At 39.3% G+C, this 20,855-nt stretch overlaps 1 protein-coding gene across 2 annotated transcripts in view; it reads right to left on the bottom strand.

Annotated features, from left to right (window-relative positions):
• Positions 1 to 20,855, bottom strand: part of LOC105930928 (contactin-associated protein-like 4) — a 146,282-nt gene that overhangs the window by 63,616 nt on the left and 61,811 nt on the right. For both annotated transcript variants that reach the window (XM_036138622.1, XM_036138623.1), the window contains exons 3-5: positions 13,660 to 13,853; positions 8,104 to 8,251; positions 7,376 to 7,579 (exon numbers count right to left, since the gene is read on the bottom strand). In XM_036138622.1, the coding sequence (XP_035994515.1) occupies positions 7,376 to 7,579; positions 8,104 to 8,251; positions 13,660 to 13,853 (546 nt within the window). The remainder of the gene's footprint in view (positions 1 to 7,375; positions 7,580 to 8,103; positions 8,252 to 13,659; positions 13,854 to 20,855) is intronic.

The following is a 20,855-nucleotide window of genomic DNA, read 5'->3' as shown; positions in this document are numbered from 1 at the left end:
TCATGTCCCAAGAGAGTTCTCCTCATTTGTTCTGGCTGGTGTTTACATCCCACCACAACATTTCTATTATACATTTCCAAAATACCGACAGCATATTAAGAGTCCCACCAGGGATAACAACACAATAGACCAGCTTTATAAGATGCACATTATGCTGTCATCCTGTGATCATGCCGGTTTGGGACTTTCTGATCACTGTCTGGTACCAATAGGCAGAAATTAAATACCGCTAAGCCTGTGGTTCAGATTACTTAAAAGTGGACGGAGCAGTCAAAGCAGATGTCGCAGGTCCGCTTTGATTGTATAGATTGGAGGGTTTTCGAAGCTTCACCCAGTGACCTGAATAGTTTTACCGATTCTGTGGCATCATACATTAGTTTTTGTAAGGACATGTGTGTGCAGATGAAGACCTTTCACACATACGGCAACAATAAACCATGGTTCAGCTCACATCTGAGGAGCCTGCGTAGGAACAAGAAAAGGCGGGTTACAGCACTGAGAACCGGACCCTGGTTCAGCAGGCCAGAAACAAACTTAGCAAGGAGATCAAAGCAGCTACCATCTCACAGACCCCACACATCCTACAAACAAACTGTGTAGACTCATACCTACAGGTCGGCTTTAGACAGCGTTATTTGCAAAAACCAAAAGGAAAACTGAACACTTAAAGGGACCATGACCACACATTTAATTTTTCCGAGGTTTTGAGGGTACAATATGATCTGTTGTGAACTGATGAGGCCGTGGGAATATCAAAACTGAATACCAAAGGACCTGCTCAGGGGGGCGGCCAGCGAACAGATCAGAAAACAGTTTAATTTTCTAAGTAGGTTGTCTTTCTACGTAATTCATACTCTCCAATCAGAGCCCACCATCAAGCAAACACCAAAGCCAGCAACAGGTAACTGGCCCCCCTGCCGAGGGTAGCTGAAACCTGGCTGCCTCCGTTCTCCAAAGCTGCTGTTTCTGTGTTGCAGCTGTGGAGGCAGTAAACCGCCCGTAACGCTGCAGTCTTCCTGGCTTTGTATCTCCGTCCCACTGTGTCGAAACACGCCGGCAGGTCAGCTTTGGTCAGCTTGGCCTCGCCTATCTGACGTCCTGCAACACAAACCTTCCCACCAGCCATAAAACCGTAATATCGATTTGTAGCAAAGTGTTGCGCCTTGAGAAGGGAGGGATGGATGGAGGTGGGCTGAGGAGAGACATTTGGCCTGACAAAAACAACAAGCTGATGTTATTTCTTAAATTAAATTCTTTGGAGAATTTACATACGTAGCAATATCAAATACACAAAATGGTTTAGAGAGTGATGTCATGGCACCTTTAACACTCAGGTTGGGTATATCAATCCCATGACTTTTGCACCATATTTCCCTTTTTTGTTAAAACACTACATATATACACATTAACAAAAACATATTTCGATTGTCCTTTTTATATATTTCTACTTAAAATGTCTTCATTGAGAGCATGCTGGAACTGAAGTCAAATTCCTTGTGTTTGTGTGCACAAACGTGACAATTAAAGCTTATTCTGACTAAAAAAAAAGAAACAGCATAGTCAATGAAATAAGGCAGCACAACATGAAAGCAAATTAGATTTCTAAACTTGCATTGATTAATGGAACGGTTATTAGGATGTAGGAGGTAGTGAGACCAGGAAGAGGACTGTATGATTGCGTCTCTCCAGAGGGAAGGTTTCATTACAGCTTGAATAATTGAAAAGGAAAAGCAAAAAGAGGAATCAATACAAGAGTGCCAACAAAAAGAATGAATTGACATTCATTTATGAAGTAGTCTCTGCTCTTCCATATCTCTGCTCCTCCAAATCACTCTCTCTTTTCTCTCCTCTGCAGCTCCACCCACCCATTAGTAGATCAACATTCGCAGGTGGAAAAAAAAGCATTTATTTAGAACACGATGTGCAAAAATGTGCAGTTCTTTCCCAAAAAAAATAAAAAATCCTCAAAAAAAAACTTTATACTTGAAATTTATCAATTTCAGTATACATTATTGGGATTGTGATAAACCTATTAATAGTGTATAACTGAATTTGTAGTGAAATTATATAAATATATGTGATTATGATATAGATTGTGGTTAACATGTTTACGTTTTCCTTACGTTTTTTTCCTTCCAGACATCAAAATACCCCCAACCACTCTTTATGACCCTCAGAATCTCTGCAACTAAAAATATGCAGCAATTTAGGGCAACCAGGACAGTAAAGACCCATCAAATTAGTCAAATGTATCTTTGGTATCCAGAGTTGCTGCAAATTGGTGCCCAGCAAGCAGTAATTTACTCAGCATAATTTAAAGAAAAAAGGATTTTTATAAAAAGGAATAAATGCTAAAGAGCATGGCATGTTTTAATAAGGTTATAGGGGTCAGATTGGCTGTTTAATTGAGACTTTCGGTGACATGACAATAAATCATTAGGCTGAAATGGAACTATAATTACACTGCAGCCTTATTCTTTATCCCCTACAACTGTCATTTTAATCACCTAAAAACTTAATTATAAAATTGTCATGCAACAACAATGACAAACCGATAAGGATTTTACTAAACACAAACCTTTTCTGTCTTACGTCAGGTAGGATTCCCAGAAATGTTTTTTATTTGATAAACGTCACAATAATGACAAACATTGTTTATATTGTTTTTACTTTCTTTGCATTCAGGATGATGATCCTTTTTCTAGATTTGGCTGAATTGCCTTTCAAACTTCATGAATTGGGTCAAACATTTTAAGTTTGCAGGGATTTTGGTTGCTCCTGCTGGAACTTGGTCGGGTTTGAAGGCAGCCTTGCTCGCACACCTCTTCATATCTGTCAATGTATTTTCTTTGGGACTGAGATCAGGGCTTTGTGATGGCTACTCCACAACATTGACTTTGTTCTGCTTAAGCCACTTTATAACTAGCTTGGCTGAATGCCTGCGGTCATTGTCTGCTTGGCAGACAGATGTGAGCCCAGGCACAAACCCGTTTAACTGTAGATAATAAGTACTTTCTTTCCGCTTTCTTTTTTCAGAAAGCATTTTCACAAGGTCCTTTGCTTTTGTTCTGTTACTTGATTGGCACATTTATCACCAAAATATTCAGGGACACAGAATTTGTCTCTTGTATGAATGGCTCACAATTCTGATGTGGTTTATGCTTTTATAAAATGGTTTTAACAGATGTAAGAGGCCCTTTCAGATATCTGGAAATGTATCCGCGGATGAAACAAGGATTGGTTCCTTTTAATTTTTCCCTATCGTCACATAATGAGATATTGCCTTCAAATGCATCCACTAGTTTGCCTCCATTTAACTCTTGTTTGTTTTGAATTAACCTGACAGAAGCATCTAAAGTCATGGCATCAGTTGTCTTCTGCATTTCCCCCCAAACTGCTCTTAGTCTATATAAACCTCTGAATTAAAACACATTTCATTTCCTGTTTCTTTATTTTGGCCGATAGACTTAAGATATACTTAAAAAAACAAGCTTTAGTCATGCCTGACTTAAACAGTATATATTTAGTCTAATTCAATGTCAGACAATAAGGGTAAAGGGGTTTTATTTTACACAATATGTGCATATATCTGGTTTCAGCTGTCTCCTAAGCTACAGCAATAGCCTCACAATGGTGTCACCCATATTCCTGCTTTGTGATCATTGCCAAGGAATTAGGTCCAATTTGCCGAATAGATGAGCTGATAATTATTTAACTACTTTGGAGACCACTCATAGTCTGTGTATAGAGCATCTTCCATTCGGTTTCTGATGGTCAGGCAAAGAGAGAGCATGAAAAAACAAAACGGTACGTTTTATCTCTCTTCCAAATACACAAGGACTATATAAAATGACATTTACATGGACATTCACTTATTTGTAACCCATTATAATATTTCCAACAGAACAAAAATACATGCAGATGGCAAAAAACGCTCCGCTATTGAAGGTTATGATGAGCAACACCAAGAATTATAATATCAGTTTTATTTAGGTTCACAAATGTCAGCAAGAAAAATGCTTCTTAAAACCTGAGTGCCCACTCAAATTCTTATTACCCAATGTGTGATAATCATCTACTGCTGAGTTCTCCTAAAAGTCTTTTGACTGCAGTTTGTTAACTTTTCTAATGTAAAACCTACTGTCCATAAATATCAGGAAATGCAAATTTTCTGGACCGATATTTACTATGTAAATTAACAACCTCCCTTTTTTATTACAGTAAACTGCACTTATCAAACTAAATGTTTTAGCATTCTTTAAGCATCCCTTGCTTTTTAAATTAAAATACATCTTCTCTGAAGGAGGTAGTCTGCGTTGGCCAAGCAAAGTGGAGCATGACTGAGCTCAAGCCTGATGTACAAATCAGATGAGCAACATTACAAAGTGTGTAGCCAAAATGTCTGATCTGAGGATGAAAAGTTTCAGGAGTAAAAACAAAGAGAAAAGGCAGAGACAGAAATAATGAGGAAGAGAAATGTATAAAGATCATCCAACCAAGAGGCTCAAATGCTGAGAGAGACAGAAAAATAGATAAAAACAGATAGAAAGATGCCAAATCTGGAGATGAAAAAGGCATCTCTTGTTGATCTCTTGTTATGCTGGAGCTCTAAGGAGACAACAAAGGCAAATAATAATCAAATGAAAATAGGAAACTGAAAGAAATGTGAAGGCAGATGAAGTAGTAGGAAGAAAGCATCTCCTGCCTTTGTACAGTGATTTAATGGATGGGTTTAATTATCACTCACTATGCGACAGTGTCTCTTTAATGGCATGGGCTTTTAAGAAGACTCTTTTGACCATTAAAAAGCCACTATGTTAAACTATGTATATAGCCACTCACAATGGGAATCCTTTGAACAGCGCCTGTGTTTTAAATCTTAAATTGTTACTGTTTTAAATGTAATATTGTTACTGTAACAATAACTCATTTATTTGTTGGTTTTCTCACATTAAATATATTTTAATGCATGTTTTGTTGTTGTTTTCTGTCTTGTCCACTATAATGTGTTCTACTGCCTTTCCTGACCAGGTTACCCCTGTTAAAGAAGTCTAATTTCAATGAGTCTTATGTGGTTAATTAAGGATTTAATAAAATAAAAAGTTTAGACTGTGTACACAGGGCATAGACACCAGTGAAAGCAGATGATTAACATTTATACATGTAGACTTTCATACATGCTCTTTTTAAAATTGGATATTTTTACGCCACATAAAAAGAGATCTTGTAACTTTTGTGATTATAATTTATAGATAATAAACAAATCAAAGAAAGTTTCTGTATTTAGTTGGTAGCTTGGGTACACAAACTAAACAGCAGAGCAGTATTTTTTTTTTTGATCTCAGGTTTAAATTACTATAATTTTTACAACAATAGCAACATTACTCAGCAGCAGCGGAGCACCGTCAGGGCCTGGTCCTCTCTAAAGGGCCTAATCAAGTTAAATATTTCCTGAAGGGGCAGAATAATCAAAAATAAAATGATTTATTTAAATCCAAATGATTAGATTTGAATATAGATTTAAGCTTGTGATGTTTGACAGTAAAACCAGCCATCCAATCACATTCGTTCCTCTAGCTGGGTGAACTTTGTAATCACAAGATTTAAGAAAGTTTCTGCCTGTCTTAAACCTCGGCATTGTATGGTTTCAGCACCGAGTCAGCATAGTTGACCGAAAAGCTGCTGGTTCTCGTGTTCTGCGAGGTTAGCTAAAGTAAGAAAAAGAAAATGTTCAGTCTTCTATTTTTAACAATAAGTCTTAATGCAAACCTCAGTTTAATGGCTAAAAGAAGACCCGGCACAGAAGAGAAGACGGAACAGAAGAAACGGCTTTAAAGAGGCTTTTCAGCTCCTTAACACGTATCTCTTCATAATGAGATGTCCATCGTCTGGAAAGGTGAAACATTTTTTTCTGATTAAAAATGTTTGCTCAAGACAGCTCATTGCCATTAAGATTTCTAGGGTCATAATCCTTTCCTGGTAATTATCAGAGCCGCCAGATAAATGTCTTTGAGGCAATAACTGTGAGCCTGATGGACAAAGGAGACGGTCATGGACACGTCGGCACAGGAAAAACAAAACTAATTGGACTGGATTTTTTCCTCCACCCATCCAACCTTTTTTCACACCGACTTTTCCATGAGGGTTTTGGGGGCGCTGGCACTCGTCTCCAGCAGTGACTGGAGGTCTACACCCTAGACAGGTCTGGATTTTTCTTTTTCTTTTCAAAATATATAAAGAAGTGTTGCTTCATGTCCTGCTTATCAGTTTCATCCATCAAGAAATTGTGAGTGTGTTCCAGCACTATACTATTATTTTGTATCCTGCACTTATGACATCAGTATTATCTTGAAAAAGAAAACATTTAATTTGCTTTTATATTAGGGTTGTGTGCAAAAACAAAGTATAATTTAATATGCATAGGCATTGCCAAGAGATTTTAGTTGAGTTTTGGTGTAGCAATACCTCTGTTGCGCTGCCAGGAGACTTTCAATGATACACAGAGACAGCTCTGTAATATGCTCCTGTTTATGAGAAAGCATTGTTTTTGTTGCAAAAACAGTAGTAATTTGAATTATAATCATAGTTCTTCCAAAAAATAAAAAAAAAGGTTGACATTAGTTTTGCCAGGTTAAAGCTTAAGAAGTATCAAGGGGTTGGAAATCAGACATAAAACTCCGATCTCAACATCTCTACTTTCAAGCCATCGGCTACAAATGTGCTATTTAATCGCCACCAACTCTGGAGTTTGTTGAGAACTAAAACAAATCCAGCAAAAGACATGAAGAAGGAGGGGGAAAAGGGAAGGAGGAAGAAGAGTTCAAAGAGAAGAAGGCAGGAGGAGAGTTTGGGATGAGGCGTTTTTTTTTGTGGTCAGCCGGGGTTTCTGGTGAGAGGTGTGCCAGATGGTGATGATTCAGCATGGCAGCCTGACAACCACTGGTGTAATGCTATCCAAACACACACACACACACACACACACACACACACACACACACACACACACACACACACACACACACACACACACACACACACACACACACACCGAGTCCAGAAGAGTCCAGCCCTAACAGATGCTGCAGCAAATGGCCACCATCAATCAAGGCTTTAACCAGACTGGGACGTAGCAGAAAAAGTGGGCACAAAGATTTAATCAAGATGTAAGGTGTGTGTTTTCCTCATCATCCATTTAAAAAAAGGCAATAAAAGGTCTCAAACGTGTGCCGAGTGATTCGAATGGAAACGCTCCTCATCAGAAGAAATGCCATCACTGATAGATTCCACCAACGCTCAGCAGATTAAATGCTCCGCTGTGTTGGAATCAATGAAAATATGTCAGAATCTCTCGGTGTCTGTCGATAGACATTAGTACCTTGTCTGAAGAGCAGCAGCAACTTTCCTCTCTCTAACTCCAGACTCAGGCTGAGTCCTTCCCTTCCCTCCGCCTGCAGCAGCGTCCCGGCGTTTCTTAAGGTTTTAACCTTCAGTGTGACGACGTCCCTCTGAGTTCGCCTCGGTCCAGGATCCAGTCTGTACACCAGTCTGCTGCTGCCGTCCAAACTCACCACATCAGAGGCTGGACAAAGAAAAAGAAGCTTAGGATATTCACCATTTTTGAGCGCATAAACGTGAACCATGTATTTGAGGTTTGAGGACCATTTGAATGTGTTTTTTCCTTTCTCATTGTACATGTTTTCCCTTTGATTGCATTGGCCAACACTAGATTAAGATGTGAATTAAACATTATGTTCTGGGTCTAATAGAAAAAAATACTGAAATCTGCATTGATCTGTTTGTTGGAAGGTTTCAAGGCCTCTAATATAATCTCACAAATGATAATCAACAGCTTCATTAGTACTGGCATTACTTATTTCACCATAATATTTAGCACCACTCAATAGCATTGCATTCTATGATCATTTAATTGTTATCACCAGCAGCCTTGACCATTTAATCTATTGAAACCACTTGTATCAGTCATTAAGATCCAGCATATGTGTTGAAGTAAGTGTTTAGCACCGATTCTACGAGCACGAGATATTGTTTTCTTCGTTAAATCCCAGAGAAGGTGACGAGAGCAGTGAATGATAGAGCACTCACGGTAAGGACATCCGTAAGTCTCCAGGCGCAGTCCGATCCGCCCGGAGGGATTCCAGTCGAGAGGAATGAGGCGGAGGAAGCGAGCCACGACGGGCTGCTGCAGTTTGTACTGAACCACGCTGTCTGCATTAGTGTTCCCTGGAAAAAACTGAGAGCCCATAGCACGAGTATGTGAGCAGAGATCAGTCGCTTTCTCTGATAATATGATTTTCATTTGTTTATTATGCTATCTGATGTAAAAAAAAGTGAATGGATAACACTAATGTACTCTTTGTTTTCATTTTGATGATATGTGAAGTCTGTCTCAAAGCGGTAAGGTCTAGTCTAGGGTCTAGTAAATTTCTCCAAATTCTTTTACTCCCGTCATCCTTAAGCTCAATGTGTACAATGAAATGTGCATTATCGTTTGAATTATATTTGCAAATAGAAGGCTATAAGTAAATAACTCTTTGGCCTTATTTTGCATAGATAACTTGTTCACGAGTTAAGCTAGGCTGGGAGGCCATGTTTTTGGACTTTTCATTGGTATGAACATAAGCATTTCAACTTGGATGTAGCATATATATTGCGCATACAGTCCACACGTACTACTCTAACGTCAGAGCAAAGAGCAGATACTTAATGGTGCTTTGTCTCATACATGGCCATGCAGACATTGCCTGCACTGATAAGGATTCACTTAGCTCAGCATGATAAGGATTTTCTGGCCTATACAAGTCAGCTAATAACTATTTAACCATTAAAAGCCACCTGAACTTGATGTTATCTTTAGTATTTGCCTAAACAAACTCTAAAGACCTGGAGATCCAGGGCTGGACTTGTAATTGGGCATATTGGACATTTTTACAGTGGACCGACACACGTTTGGGTACAATGGATGCTTGTGTTATTTATTTTTTCCTGACTTTGCGGCTGGCCCAATCACATCTCTTACACCTGGTCACCATTCGCTGTTTTTGTCCTTGCACACAGTGACTCTAGCCAGGAGCGCACCGGCTGTTTCTGTGGAGCATGGCCTTTTGCTACGGACAGTTGCGCATTTCGCTTCAGTCCGCACACAGCGCTAATAGCACAAACCAAACAGCAATATCAGTATGGTAGAGTCTGCAAGCTCATCCATTTTTTAAAAGTACATGCATGTTCCAATACAGTCACAAAGGGAATTCTTGCTAAATGTCTAAAAAGTTTCTAACGATTTTATTAAGCATAATTACTGAGCATAGAACATTTTTCCCTCACATTGGTGTCCTTTTCAGTTAATTCATCCAAATTGACTCACATCACAAAATGTTTACATATATGTACAGTGGCATCAAAGAATCTGCCGTCCAATAAATATAAAATACATTTTTTTTTAAATAACGTTTCTTAAATCATCTCAAATTTGTATTTTTTATTTTTTATTTTTTTTAGAAATTGGTCAATTCTTCTAGTCAGTTTTGATTTCTGCTTTGCCAAAAACCTGGTAACTGTTACTGATAATAATGTGGCTATTTGCTTTAGTAAGTGCATTTGTTTCCGTTCGGATCCCTAACTTTCTTTATCCCCAAATGCATTTTAAGACAGTTAATTACGGTTTTCTCTATATGGACTTCTGTTTGAGTGTTACCTGCTTTTGCAATATTTGGGGTTTAAGTGCAATACAATTGTTTTTTAAATTATTTCCTTTGGCTAGTTTATCACAAAAGTGACAATGGTGTTAATCCTTACCACTAGGCTAATTCCTTTGTCCATTAAAGAAAAAAAAAAATGATTAAAGGGGATAGCTGCAAGCTTAACTCCTCCTGTCCAGTAGGTGGCCTACTTACACTCACTGGTGGCCCATTACACACAATAACAACTGTTTAGATTAATACGATGGGTTAAATACAGAGAAATAATTATCTAATTGTGATCAATAAAGGAAAATGTATTATTATTATTATTATTATTATTATTATTATTATTATTATTATTATTATTATTATTATTAACAAAACAGCTAATTGACAAATGCCATGATATAACATATTTTTAAGTGTCTGTGGACGTCTTTGTCTTCCCTTTCAGTGTTTGAACCTGTTACTTCTATAATAAAAGTTTATTGGTTTTCAGACGTCTTAGTTAGCCCAAGAAAGCTCATGTCAGCTAACTTTTTATTGTCCAGCCTGAAATATATCATCCGGCTCTGGTAAGGGGAATCCTGGTTTAGAGAGAGGCAGAAGATGCCTGAGGGCTGGTCTTAGTGGAAGAATAATTAGTCATTATTCTGTTATCACAATCTTATTTTGCCTATTTACAAAATATAGATTAAGAAAAAAAGTATATAATATATAGATTAAGATCATAAATGTGTTGCTTCATATTCTGGGCTGAATGGCTGACTGATTTTCTTTATGCGTCTCTTTGATCTATTATAACGATGAGCCTCCATTGAAGTTGACACACTGTTTATCTGGTTCTCTGAGAGCTGAAACAGACACATAATTAACTTATTAGTTCCTAAGTAACAGCAAGAGTTGAGTTTTGTTTTTTGTCTTACCGGATGCAGAAATACCTATGAAATAGAAATACCTAGATCTGCAAACAGCTTCTGTTGACACTTAAGCATTCAGTATACAAACACTTCACACAGAGACATATTGCATTTTTATCTGTACAATACATGTAAGCACCCAACAAACTGAATAACAAATTTATGACATTTAGTATATTTTAAATTAACTTTTTAAAAAAGGAACTTCTCATCTTGTGGAATGACTTTGAGTCTCTAGACAAATATATTTTGTTGTGATGAAGGTCTATCATTACAGCATTTTATTTCAGGTCATACAAGACAAATGGGTTTTTAAGTATTTAATAAAGGTTCCAATAAAATGTTAAAAAAAAAAAAAAAAGCCAGTGCAAAATTGTCTAGATGATGTCTGGTGAACAGAAGACCTCATATTTGACTTCACCCAAAATACCGTCTTTTTTTCAAATTCCCATTAAAGTAAGGTGACTAGATGTCTCTGTGAGGGTGGGAAGGGGAATGAATGACGCCACCGCAGAATTTCTGTCTAAGGGTTGGTTTGTTTCATCTGATCTGCAATGCCGATGGGGGTGGGGAAGGTGCGTTCGGCTCAGCTCTTCTTTTACGTCGGGACAACAGCAACCTCTTGTTGCACTAAACCTTTTTACTCCCTTGTGATACACTGAAATCAGGGACATTTCCGGGGACAGCTTTTACGGGGGACAAGTTATCCAGAATGGGGACTGTCCTCGGAAATCAGGGACGTCTGGTCACCCTAACTCAAAGGATCCTTGACAGACTGTTTAAACTGGCTACAGGAACATCTTACCCCACAACATCAATTGAGAATCTACAGTCCCACTTTGATAATTTGGGCATTTGAAAAAGCTTTTTAAAAAAGTGTAAAACATGTGTTCAAATATGAATTATTTTTTTTAATACACTGTGTATTCAAAATACACCAGTGTAGAAAAGGTTGTTTACATTCTCGGTCTCTGTTTGAGTCTGAAAAATGTAGATACAGAAAAGCTACAGAATTCCCATATTGCTGGGATTTCAAGCGAGCTTCTGATTGGGTGATCAGGCCTTTGTAGTAAATCCTACCCAGGAAGTTGAAGGCAATTGAGGCTGCTGAGCTCTTAGACTCCAACAATGGAGAGAGACTTAAAAGCAGACCTAGAAAGAAAGTTTTCCCCAACTCAGTCAAGATGAAGCCTGATATCTTTGTAAAGATTTAGTGACCCTACATCTGCCTGTGCATACTTTGAAGTCTGTTTGAAGTTCCTCCAAAGTATTTTTTTTCCTCATACTTTGAACGTGTTCAGTGTATTCCTTTCAGTCCAACATCCATTCCCAAATCCAATGTAAGGAACTTTTACATATTCCAAAATCCAGCACTAAAGCAGGGCATACACTGTACCAGTTTTTGCCCTTTTTGTGCCGATTCTTCAGTCGTGCAAGAATTTTATGGATCGGGCCAAGTTTCAGCTTGATCGTGCGTTCTGTGTCGTGTAGCATACAGGGGGTAACGAGGGACGATTAGCCTCTCATGACCACCTCCCCATCAGGAATCGGACGGTCGGTTGAAAATCAAACATGTCTGAAATTCAGTCGGCCCTCATGAGGTAATGGTGAGCACGTCCTGCTGTTTCCCCCAACCTTGCGCACTGCGCACACACAAACAAGGAAATTCTTCTTCGTCTTCTCAAACGAAAACACAGGAGTGGAGAGAAGCATGGCGGCGGTACGTGTGACATGGAGTAAAATTACGGAGGAACAACTCGTAGAACTGCCAAGGCAGCGCGTTTCGTTCTAGTGAGCCTCACATTTAACAGTGAGCATCGACACTTCCGCCTTTTTCTTCTTCTACTGTTAACATTTGGCTTCCTGGTAGACAAGTCCGAGTAGCGCCATCTCTCTACGGGGCTGAGTCTGACGTGGTTTTTAGACGTACAGTGTGAGCAGTCAGGTCACATCAGAGCATCGGGCCGCACAGTAAGAACAGATATGCTGAGCTGTGAACTTTTAAACCCTGCGGTTTCGTTGTACAGTTTGAGCTGTATTCAAGTACCACGACTGAAAATGTCGTACAGTGTATGCCCGGCTTAAGAAAGACCAGTGCAACTGGCCTTTAAAGAAGTGACTCCATGGGAGACAGGACAGACAGGAGCAGAAAAATCCCCTTCCCTACAGATAAGAGGGGCAAACTGGAGCCAAAAGGCAAGTGGATCTAAAGTAGCGGACAGAAACGTGTGTCCCAAGTAGGCACTCCAGCGCTTTTTTTCCAGCGCAATTACGGCGGTTCTAGTGTAACCTTTGTTTAAAGCCAATGTGATCAGTTTATCCTACTGAGACACTAGTCATCCCGTAAGAGGATGTCAAACAGTTAAGTTTTAAGTCAAATAAAACCAGGGATTCATTTCATGTAGAAACGTTCAGCATTCAAAATAAAAATCTCCTTTCGAGTTTTTGTACATATAAAACATGACAGCACAGCACGTGTGCTCAGGTGGAGCAGGTCCATGGTGCAGAGCAGGTATTGTTTGTTTCCCATCTACTCACCTGAATAATATTTTCGAGTGACTTCAGTTGTGCTTCTGACAGACTGAACACGTGCATGAAGCACTTCAGCTTTTATTCCATATCCACAATACAACACACAGACAGAAGCTGCCAACGCTTCAGGCTGGTCTCAGCTCTCTGCAACCATCAATAGCAGCTTCAAGTGTTTTGGCAGCGGGTCAGTACAGTCAGCAGAGCTCTTTTCCAGGTCCGTCCATTATTAATGAAGAGTCAAAGGCTCCTGATGACTGTGATAATTTGTTTAGGGAGGGCTGCTCCCTGCACACTAGCATTGTTAAACACCAAGTACTCTATAAATATCAGTCTAATATAATGGGACAGGGAAATTAGCTGCAACTGATCTGAAGAATAAACATTTTAGCAAATACCTAAAGCAGGGTTTAGGTGCTTGTAATTTTTGAAGGGTTATTTTACTCAGTAAAGATAGCATTCTTTTGATCAGCTCACTTTTGTTGTGAGATTTTACGTCTGCGTGGACTCACCCCTATACTGTCCTCCTGTCTGTACTGCTTCCAGTTGTGTCCCAAGTCGCTGAACATCAGCTGGTAAGATTTCAACCAATCAGAGCTGCCGTAGCGGCCCTGCGTCGCCACAGCTGTAATCTTGGTCCGCTCGCCCAGGTCCACCTCCAGCCACTGGTACCTGTCCGAGACGATGGGCGACCAGCCTCCAGCTCCTACAGGAGGAAAAAGGTTTCAGAGATTTTAGGATTTTAAAGAATAAAATGTAAACTCAAATGCTAAAAGTGCTTGTTTATGTCCATATCAAGAGTTCATGTTATTTTTTTTTTTTTCTAGAACCTGGACCCACACGTTACATAGGATGAAATGAAAAGTTGTAACTCATATAAATGTATCATCTTCAGGCAGTACAGATAAAAAGTCACTGTGACCTACAGTATGCTGCAACTTAATATACTCAGATGTTAACTTGTATACTTTAGGGACATAAATTTGTTGCAGGCCATTTTAATGTATGTTTAAAGCACGGCAAGCTTGTTTGTATGGCAATTTTAATTTCTCATCACATCCAGAAATATATTAAAGTAATGGCAGAAGTTTCAAAACTATGTATTTTTTCTGCCTTTTACCTGTGAGCCGCTGCCATTTGCTGCTGAATCTGCGTCTCACATTAAGAAGAATTCCCAGAACAAGGCATTAGCTATAAAAGTTTAAATCGTAACATATTGAATAGCTGCGATGAATGTCAACCCGTTTGCATGCCTCCCCTGATACGGCTGTGCTGAGAAGCTGCATAGTGGAATATTGATTAGTTTTACAACTTTTCTGTTAGATTGGTCCCTATACTATTTAAGATATTATCAATATACACTTTTAATGTCAAGCTTTAAATAGTCTCACAGCAAATATGAAAGCTTGTTTCCTCTACTAAACCCCACTAATATAAAATATTTTATTATTTTCTGCACATAAGACTTTTTTTTTTATAACATATTTATTTTTCCAGCTAAATGGCCCATTGAGGTCAATACCTCTTTCATGTGGATGACCTGGCCAAGAAAGCCAGTAGCATACGCCAGAGTGGACAGACAGTAACAAAACAACCATTACATTTTGCAAAAGTGGGAGTAATTTGATGAATATAATGCAAATGCTGATGTGCAAAATGTCGTTTCAGTTCTCTGGGAAAAAAAAGTATCAATAAGTAGGAACCAACCCAGCCCTCCAGTGTACATCGCCGGACATTCGAGGAAGACATGCCAGCATTACACTGTAATAAAGTTTAAGTCTCTAAAGCGTAGAAACTAAGGTTTAGAAGCAGCCATAAAACTTTCAGCTTTGCATATACCCAACTTAAGAAAAGTCAGGACAATTTACAGCCATAACTTAATGTCAGGATCCTCAGGGTTGTGATAACTTATGGTAGCTCCTGGGGATCCTGCAGTCTGTGCTCACGTTAGTCTTTGTATTGTTCACCACTAGAGAACAATGAGATTGTTCTTAACTTTGGCTGTCATGAGCCATTTAAATTGTGTCATGAAAATGTCCCCTTAACTCAAGTAAAGTGAAACATGTAGTTCTGAACCGCACCTCTAGGTTTGAAAGGAGAAAAACTTGACTGAGACATTGATGGAGAGGACCGATTGTTTATAGGGAATGTTACTTTCATCCCAGGTGATAAAGGAGAATGATTTCTGTTAATTTTGCAGTAAATTTCTTACTTATAGCTCACGGTTTGAGCTTTCAGTGTCCAAAGCAAAAAAACATGTTAAATATTATAAAATATAAGTATGGATGGGAAACCCACACATCATGTTTGGCTCGTGTGCATAAGATCCACATAATCACCAAGAGGCAATCTGAAGACAAACTGAAATTAAATCCTTAGAGTAACATTAAATTGGTTTATTCTACACAAAGCCTCCGACAAACACTATAACTATAACATTTACATTACACATCAACCCAATAGCACAGTGCAGAGCTGGTAAGTTAATTAACTTTTATTTCACACACAGCTTCAAGGGAAAAATAAAATAAGCTAATCAAGAGAGAGAAAAAATAAATAGTGCCTCATTTTAAGACTCGACATTCTTGTTCCTAAAATTGATGTATTTTTTTGTGTTCTGTGTGGCAAGAATAGCACCTACAATCCACAATTTGAATTCCTGGTTCACATTTTATTGCATATTTCTATAAATCGGATCTTTTTGTCATGTATTATATGATGCACATTATACGTAATATTTAAAGTTTGAGTGTTTTCTTTTTGTGCCACTGCTGAACATAAAAACTCCCAGTAAGAGTGAATCAGTGTCGGTCAGGCGGTGGTTCTCAGGCTGATCTTTTCAAAGCTAAAGGCCAGAGCTAATAAGCGCTTGACTTCGAGATGTGTCCAACGACAGCAGAACAGAAAAGCGCAGACATTCTGACCTTTACTCATGACAATTAGACGGCAGAGAAACTGAGAGCGGGATCTGAGACAAATGCGTCGAGACCAAGAGGCGTAGCAAAGATTTACTGCGTCCGCCATGACAGACGGGACTGAAACAGAGACAAAGTGACGGGTGAACATGTTCTGTCACGGCCGCACTTTTAAATCAAACCCATCCCCATGGATTCTGCTGCTCAGCGTCTGTGCGGGAACAACAATCAGAGAAGCGGTTATAAAGACAGCACATAAAGAGCGTCCCTTCTGTCATTTACATGGTTGCACCCAAATGGAAACCTTGTCATTTGCATTCCTCTAGTCTGAGTGTATTGCACTCTCCCGCTGTGTTTGACCATTTATCTGGTAATAGGCTTAGATTCTTTTGGACTTCCTGTACTAGCATTCTCACCCTTACAGATCAAGATTTTGATTTGAGGAGAAAGCAGTAAGGAAGAACTGGTGGATGCATAAACTAACATCTGTTTCCGGGTTTTTGCTAAAAGGCAAGCACACCTTAAGAATGTTACAAAAAAATTATTACAGCAGTGTTTAGTGCTGAAATAGCTGGTTATGGTACGTAACCAGCTATTCCTGTTGTTGGGTGAAAATTTACAGCCACCAATACGCCAGATCCAACTTAGGAAAAAAAATAAAAAATAGAGGTTAACCTAAAATGTACCATAAACTGATTATACAATGTAAAAAAAACTGCAACCAGGGAGGAGAACCTCCAGCAGAACCAGAACTAGGCTCATCTGTCTCGACCCACCCGGGGGTTAGAGAAGACAGAGCAGAGACACAGAAAGCACAGAAGCACACATTGATCCAGGAGTACTTTCTATGTTATACGGTACATTTATGTTTGCTGAAGAAGTTGATCTTAGCTGGCTTCCTCTTTGTTTTTATTGACTCTTTAATTCTGGATCAAAACATGTTTTCCTCCAGTTTAAATAGAAGAAAACATGTTATGAACATATTTAGTAGGCTAGAAACCACTTGCGCAAAAGATGCAGTGCTTTAGTACAAATGAGAAGATTTTTACGGATTAGAGCCTTTGCAGTGACCAAAACTGTCTCGCTAATTTAGCAGTTTTCTGTATTTTTTTGCTGATGTGCATCAGTTTAAAAGTTGAAAAAACTTTTGAAAAGACTATGGATGTTTGGCATGCCCAGTCAGTTTTGGCACCTCTCTGTAATGTACAATCCTTACTGATATTTTCAAATGCCATAATGATATGCAAAGCCATGGTTTCCTAACATCATGCAGCCCCATTCACATTTATTTCCCCTCACCAAGCAGAAAAACAAAATATGGTTCAAAAGCAAATTGATTAGAATTACTTTTACATTTTTGTTTTGTTCTGTCAAGTAAGGATTACTTTGGAATTAAAAAAAAATAAAAAATATCAAATTTTTTGCTACAGCATCTGATGCTTCACTTCCTAAGCTTTTATAAAATACAATGACTGTGGTACAATATGACCTTATGCAACCCAATTCCAGGAAAAACTGTGTGATCCAAAGCAATTAAAAAAAACAACAAACTATTTCCTTTGTCTTATTGATGTAATGTGTACTAAAAAAGAATAAAAAAGGACTCCCAGGGCCCTGCTTGCAATAATTGGACTTGATTAGCTGGAGTTATGCTAATTTACCACTGTGCCATTTTCTCTGATTGGTACCTAACTACAAGGAAAATTGCTTTCCTGGAAACCTCCCTTTGGATCTGTATAATGCTGTATAATGTTACTTTTTTTAATTCTCTAATGTCTGATGCTTGGTACAGTGAGTAGTCGTGAATGTAGTACAGTATGTTGCAAGATTAAAGGGAGATTCGGTCTACAAAACGATTTTTTTAGATGGAATTTCCAATTATTGATGCTGGTTACCTGAATGGACTTAAACTTGACACCAAGTGGACTTTTGTCATTTGAGCAGTTCAGGGTGTTTATGCGGCAGATTAGGAAGAAAGCCAGTCAAGGTACACTGGGATTTCTCTGCTCCGCCTTTTGAGAAGACATCAAGCCTGACATAAAGTTGCTGTGGTCAGCTGCATCACTGTACGAAGCAGGTGAGTAAACAAAGGACAGCTAAATCATTAATACTGCCCTGATATTCCACCTGACAAAAAAAAAATACAAAAAAACAAAACACGGGAGAGTCTGTAAATTCAAATTCAAAGAGACACAGGTTAAATGGAGAGCTGCACAGAAAGGAAAAGACCAGATAGACAGAGGGAGCAGCGAGCTATTACAGTGTGAGACAGGTGAGAGCGAACTGGCAGCGCTACAGACGGCCAAGCAGCTGAAAAGGAAAGAGCGCTGAAGTGAGAGCTCATCATTTGCATTAGAATAGTAGGACTGGATGGTAATTTCAGCAGCCCGATAACATGTCATGCGGACCGAGAGACTAATAGTCTAGATACAACAGCGGGCTGGCCGACATTGAATGTTTCCTGCAGGCATGACATTTCCATTCAAGCTTCAAGTGTAGCACCAGAACTTTGAGCACCGAACACACACACGGTGACGTGAATAAGCACTTAATTAGTTGGCTATCTGCACACATACACAGAACAGGTTCCAAATTAAGGTACAGTCTCACTTTTTTTCATCATATCAATTTGGAAAATGATTAAAGCGGCACAGTGGTTTCTTTTAAAGGCTGTTCCAGAATAATTGCACCGCCGTATCTGATAACTTCCCGCCCAAAAAGAAAAAATATTTAAAAACGCGCAGGACGGATTGAAATTGGGGGGCGCTAGTGAGCCAAGATGGAGTAAAGACGGATATTTTCAGAGCTCCTGCAGGCTTATCAACATTTTCGCTTTAAAAACCACAACTGCTCACTATTTGTGACCTGAATCGGATTAATAGAGGTGTTGGACTGTAAAGAATTCCGTTCCAGTAGACTTTACTTGATAAATGGCGGATAAACTCCGCAAATTCAAATACGACGGCAACATGGCAAAGCTAATGGCTAATTCCAGATCCACAAGGCAGCGTACTCCAGAAGAGGACCCACAACCCAAGAGCCCTGGTATGTGTGAAGAGTTGAGAGCCGATATCCTAACCTCTATGCGAGGGGAAATCTCCAAAATTATAAGGGAGGAAATGAGGAGTGCGCTGTCTGAAGAGTTCGCCACTCTCAGAGCTGATATCAACGCAGTGAGGGCCGAAATAGCCAGCAATGCTACCGCCACTCGTGCAGAAATCACCTCAGTAAAAACGGACATTGAAGATATGAAAGGTGGATTGTCTACATGGTCTGACGAGGTAAACACTCTGCAGACCACCGTTACTGAACTTCAGAGCGAGCTGGTTAAGATACGGGACAAGTGCGAGGACATGGAGGGGAGGATGAGACGCGGAAACATCCGTATAGTTGGCGTTGAGGAACAGCCGAACTCCGCCAACCCTGCAGAGGTTTCTAAAATTATAAGAGAAGCCCTCCAGATGGACCGGGATGTAAAAGTCGATCGCTCACACCGAACAGCCGCTCTGACGAAACCGGGAGACGGAGAGAGACCTCGGGTGATCATAGCCAAGCTGCATTATGATAGAGACGCCGCTGACATCTTGAGAAGAGCCAGGGAAAAAGCCCCGCTGACCTACAAGGGTAAAAGAATCGCAATCTTCCCGGATTACACCACCAGTGTGGCCAAGGCACGCGCAGCCTTCTCCGAGGCACGTAAAGCTTTACGGGGACGGGGCGATGTGCGCTTCGGATTACTTTATCCAGCAAGACTCAAAATCACATACAAAGAGGACAGTAAGGAGTTTCGGGATCCCGTGAAAGCCATGGACTACATACGGAAAACCATCCCCACTGCGATAACTGGAACTGAAACGTAAGCGAAGCCGCAAACGCTAATAGGACACAATCCGGTCCAGCAGATCCCAACTTTGAAATATTGTCTTTAGTGCTTAAATGCCAACTGTAATTGTGTTCAATGTCACTTATCTAAACTGATTCGTTTGAAAGGTGCATACTTCTAACCTTGTTAAACTACTAAATTATAATTAAGTTGCGTTAATATTACTAGTAGATTATATGCTGTGGTTAAAGTACTTCTCCTGCAGGAGCCTGAACTTCCACACTCTTAATTTCTCTCTTTTTTGCTGTTTTTGAACACATCCAATCTTCATTGGGTTGTGTTTGTTGCCGCTTTCTATGGTGGCTAGGGACTTAAACCCACTACCTTGCATTATGTTATCTATGTTCATTTTTTATTGTGTTTCTTGCGCTTTGATCCTTCTGTTCCCCGAGGATCTCACTGCAACTAAAAAAACAGAGCATTTGAATATTAGTCTTGACAATATGGCACAGCAAAGTCTTACTATTTTATTGTATCGTCTTGGTGTTCATCGTTCATGTTGCTCAAATGTTTGGCTCCACCCGTCAAATGGCCGTCTCTGCCTCCAGCACAATACTATCACATATACATTTTTAAATTAAATCAGTTATGAGTACATTAACTGTAACAAGTTATAACGTGAGGGGTTTGCATTGTCCAATGAAAAGAAAAAAAGTACTGCTGCAACTCAAACAATCAAAATGTCAAGTAGCATTGCTGCAAGAAACACATCTATCAGATGTGGAACATACAAAATTAAGTAAGTCATGGGCTGATAAAGTTTACTATTCGTCACATTGCTCTGGAAGGAAAAGGGGTGTGGCTATATTAATACATAGGCAAATTAATTTCACTGAAACGTTAGTACATAAGGACAAGGAGGGTAGATTTATTTTGGTAAATGGGACAATTGATGGAACAGCGGTATCCT

The sequence above is a fragment of the Fundulus heteroclitus genome, chromosome 6, assembly GCF_011125445.2.
Source record: "Fundulus heteroclitus isolate FHET01 chromosome 6, MU-UCD_Fhet_4.1, whole genome shotgun sequence".
NCBI classification, from domain to species: Eukaryota; Metazoa; Chordata; class Actinopteri; order Cyprinodontiformes; family Fundulidae; genus Fundulus; species Fundulus heteroclitus.
This window is presented reverse-complemented; position numbering and strand designations above follow the sequence as displayed.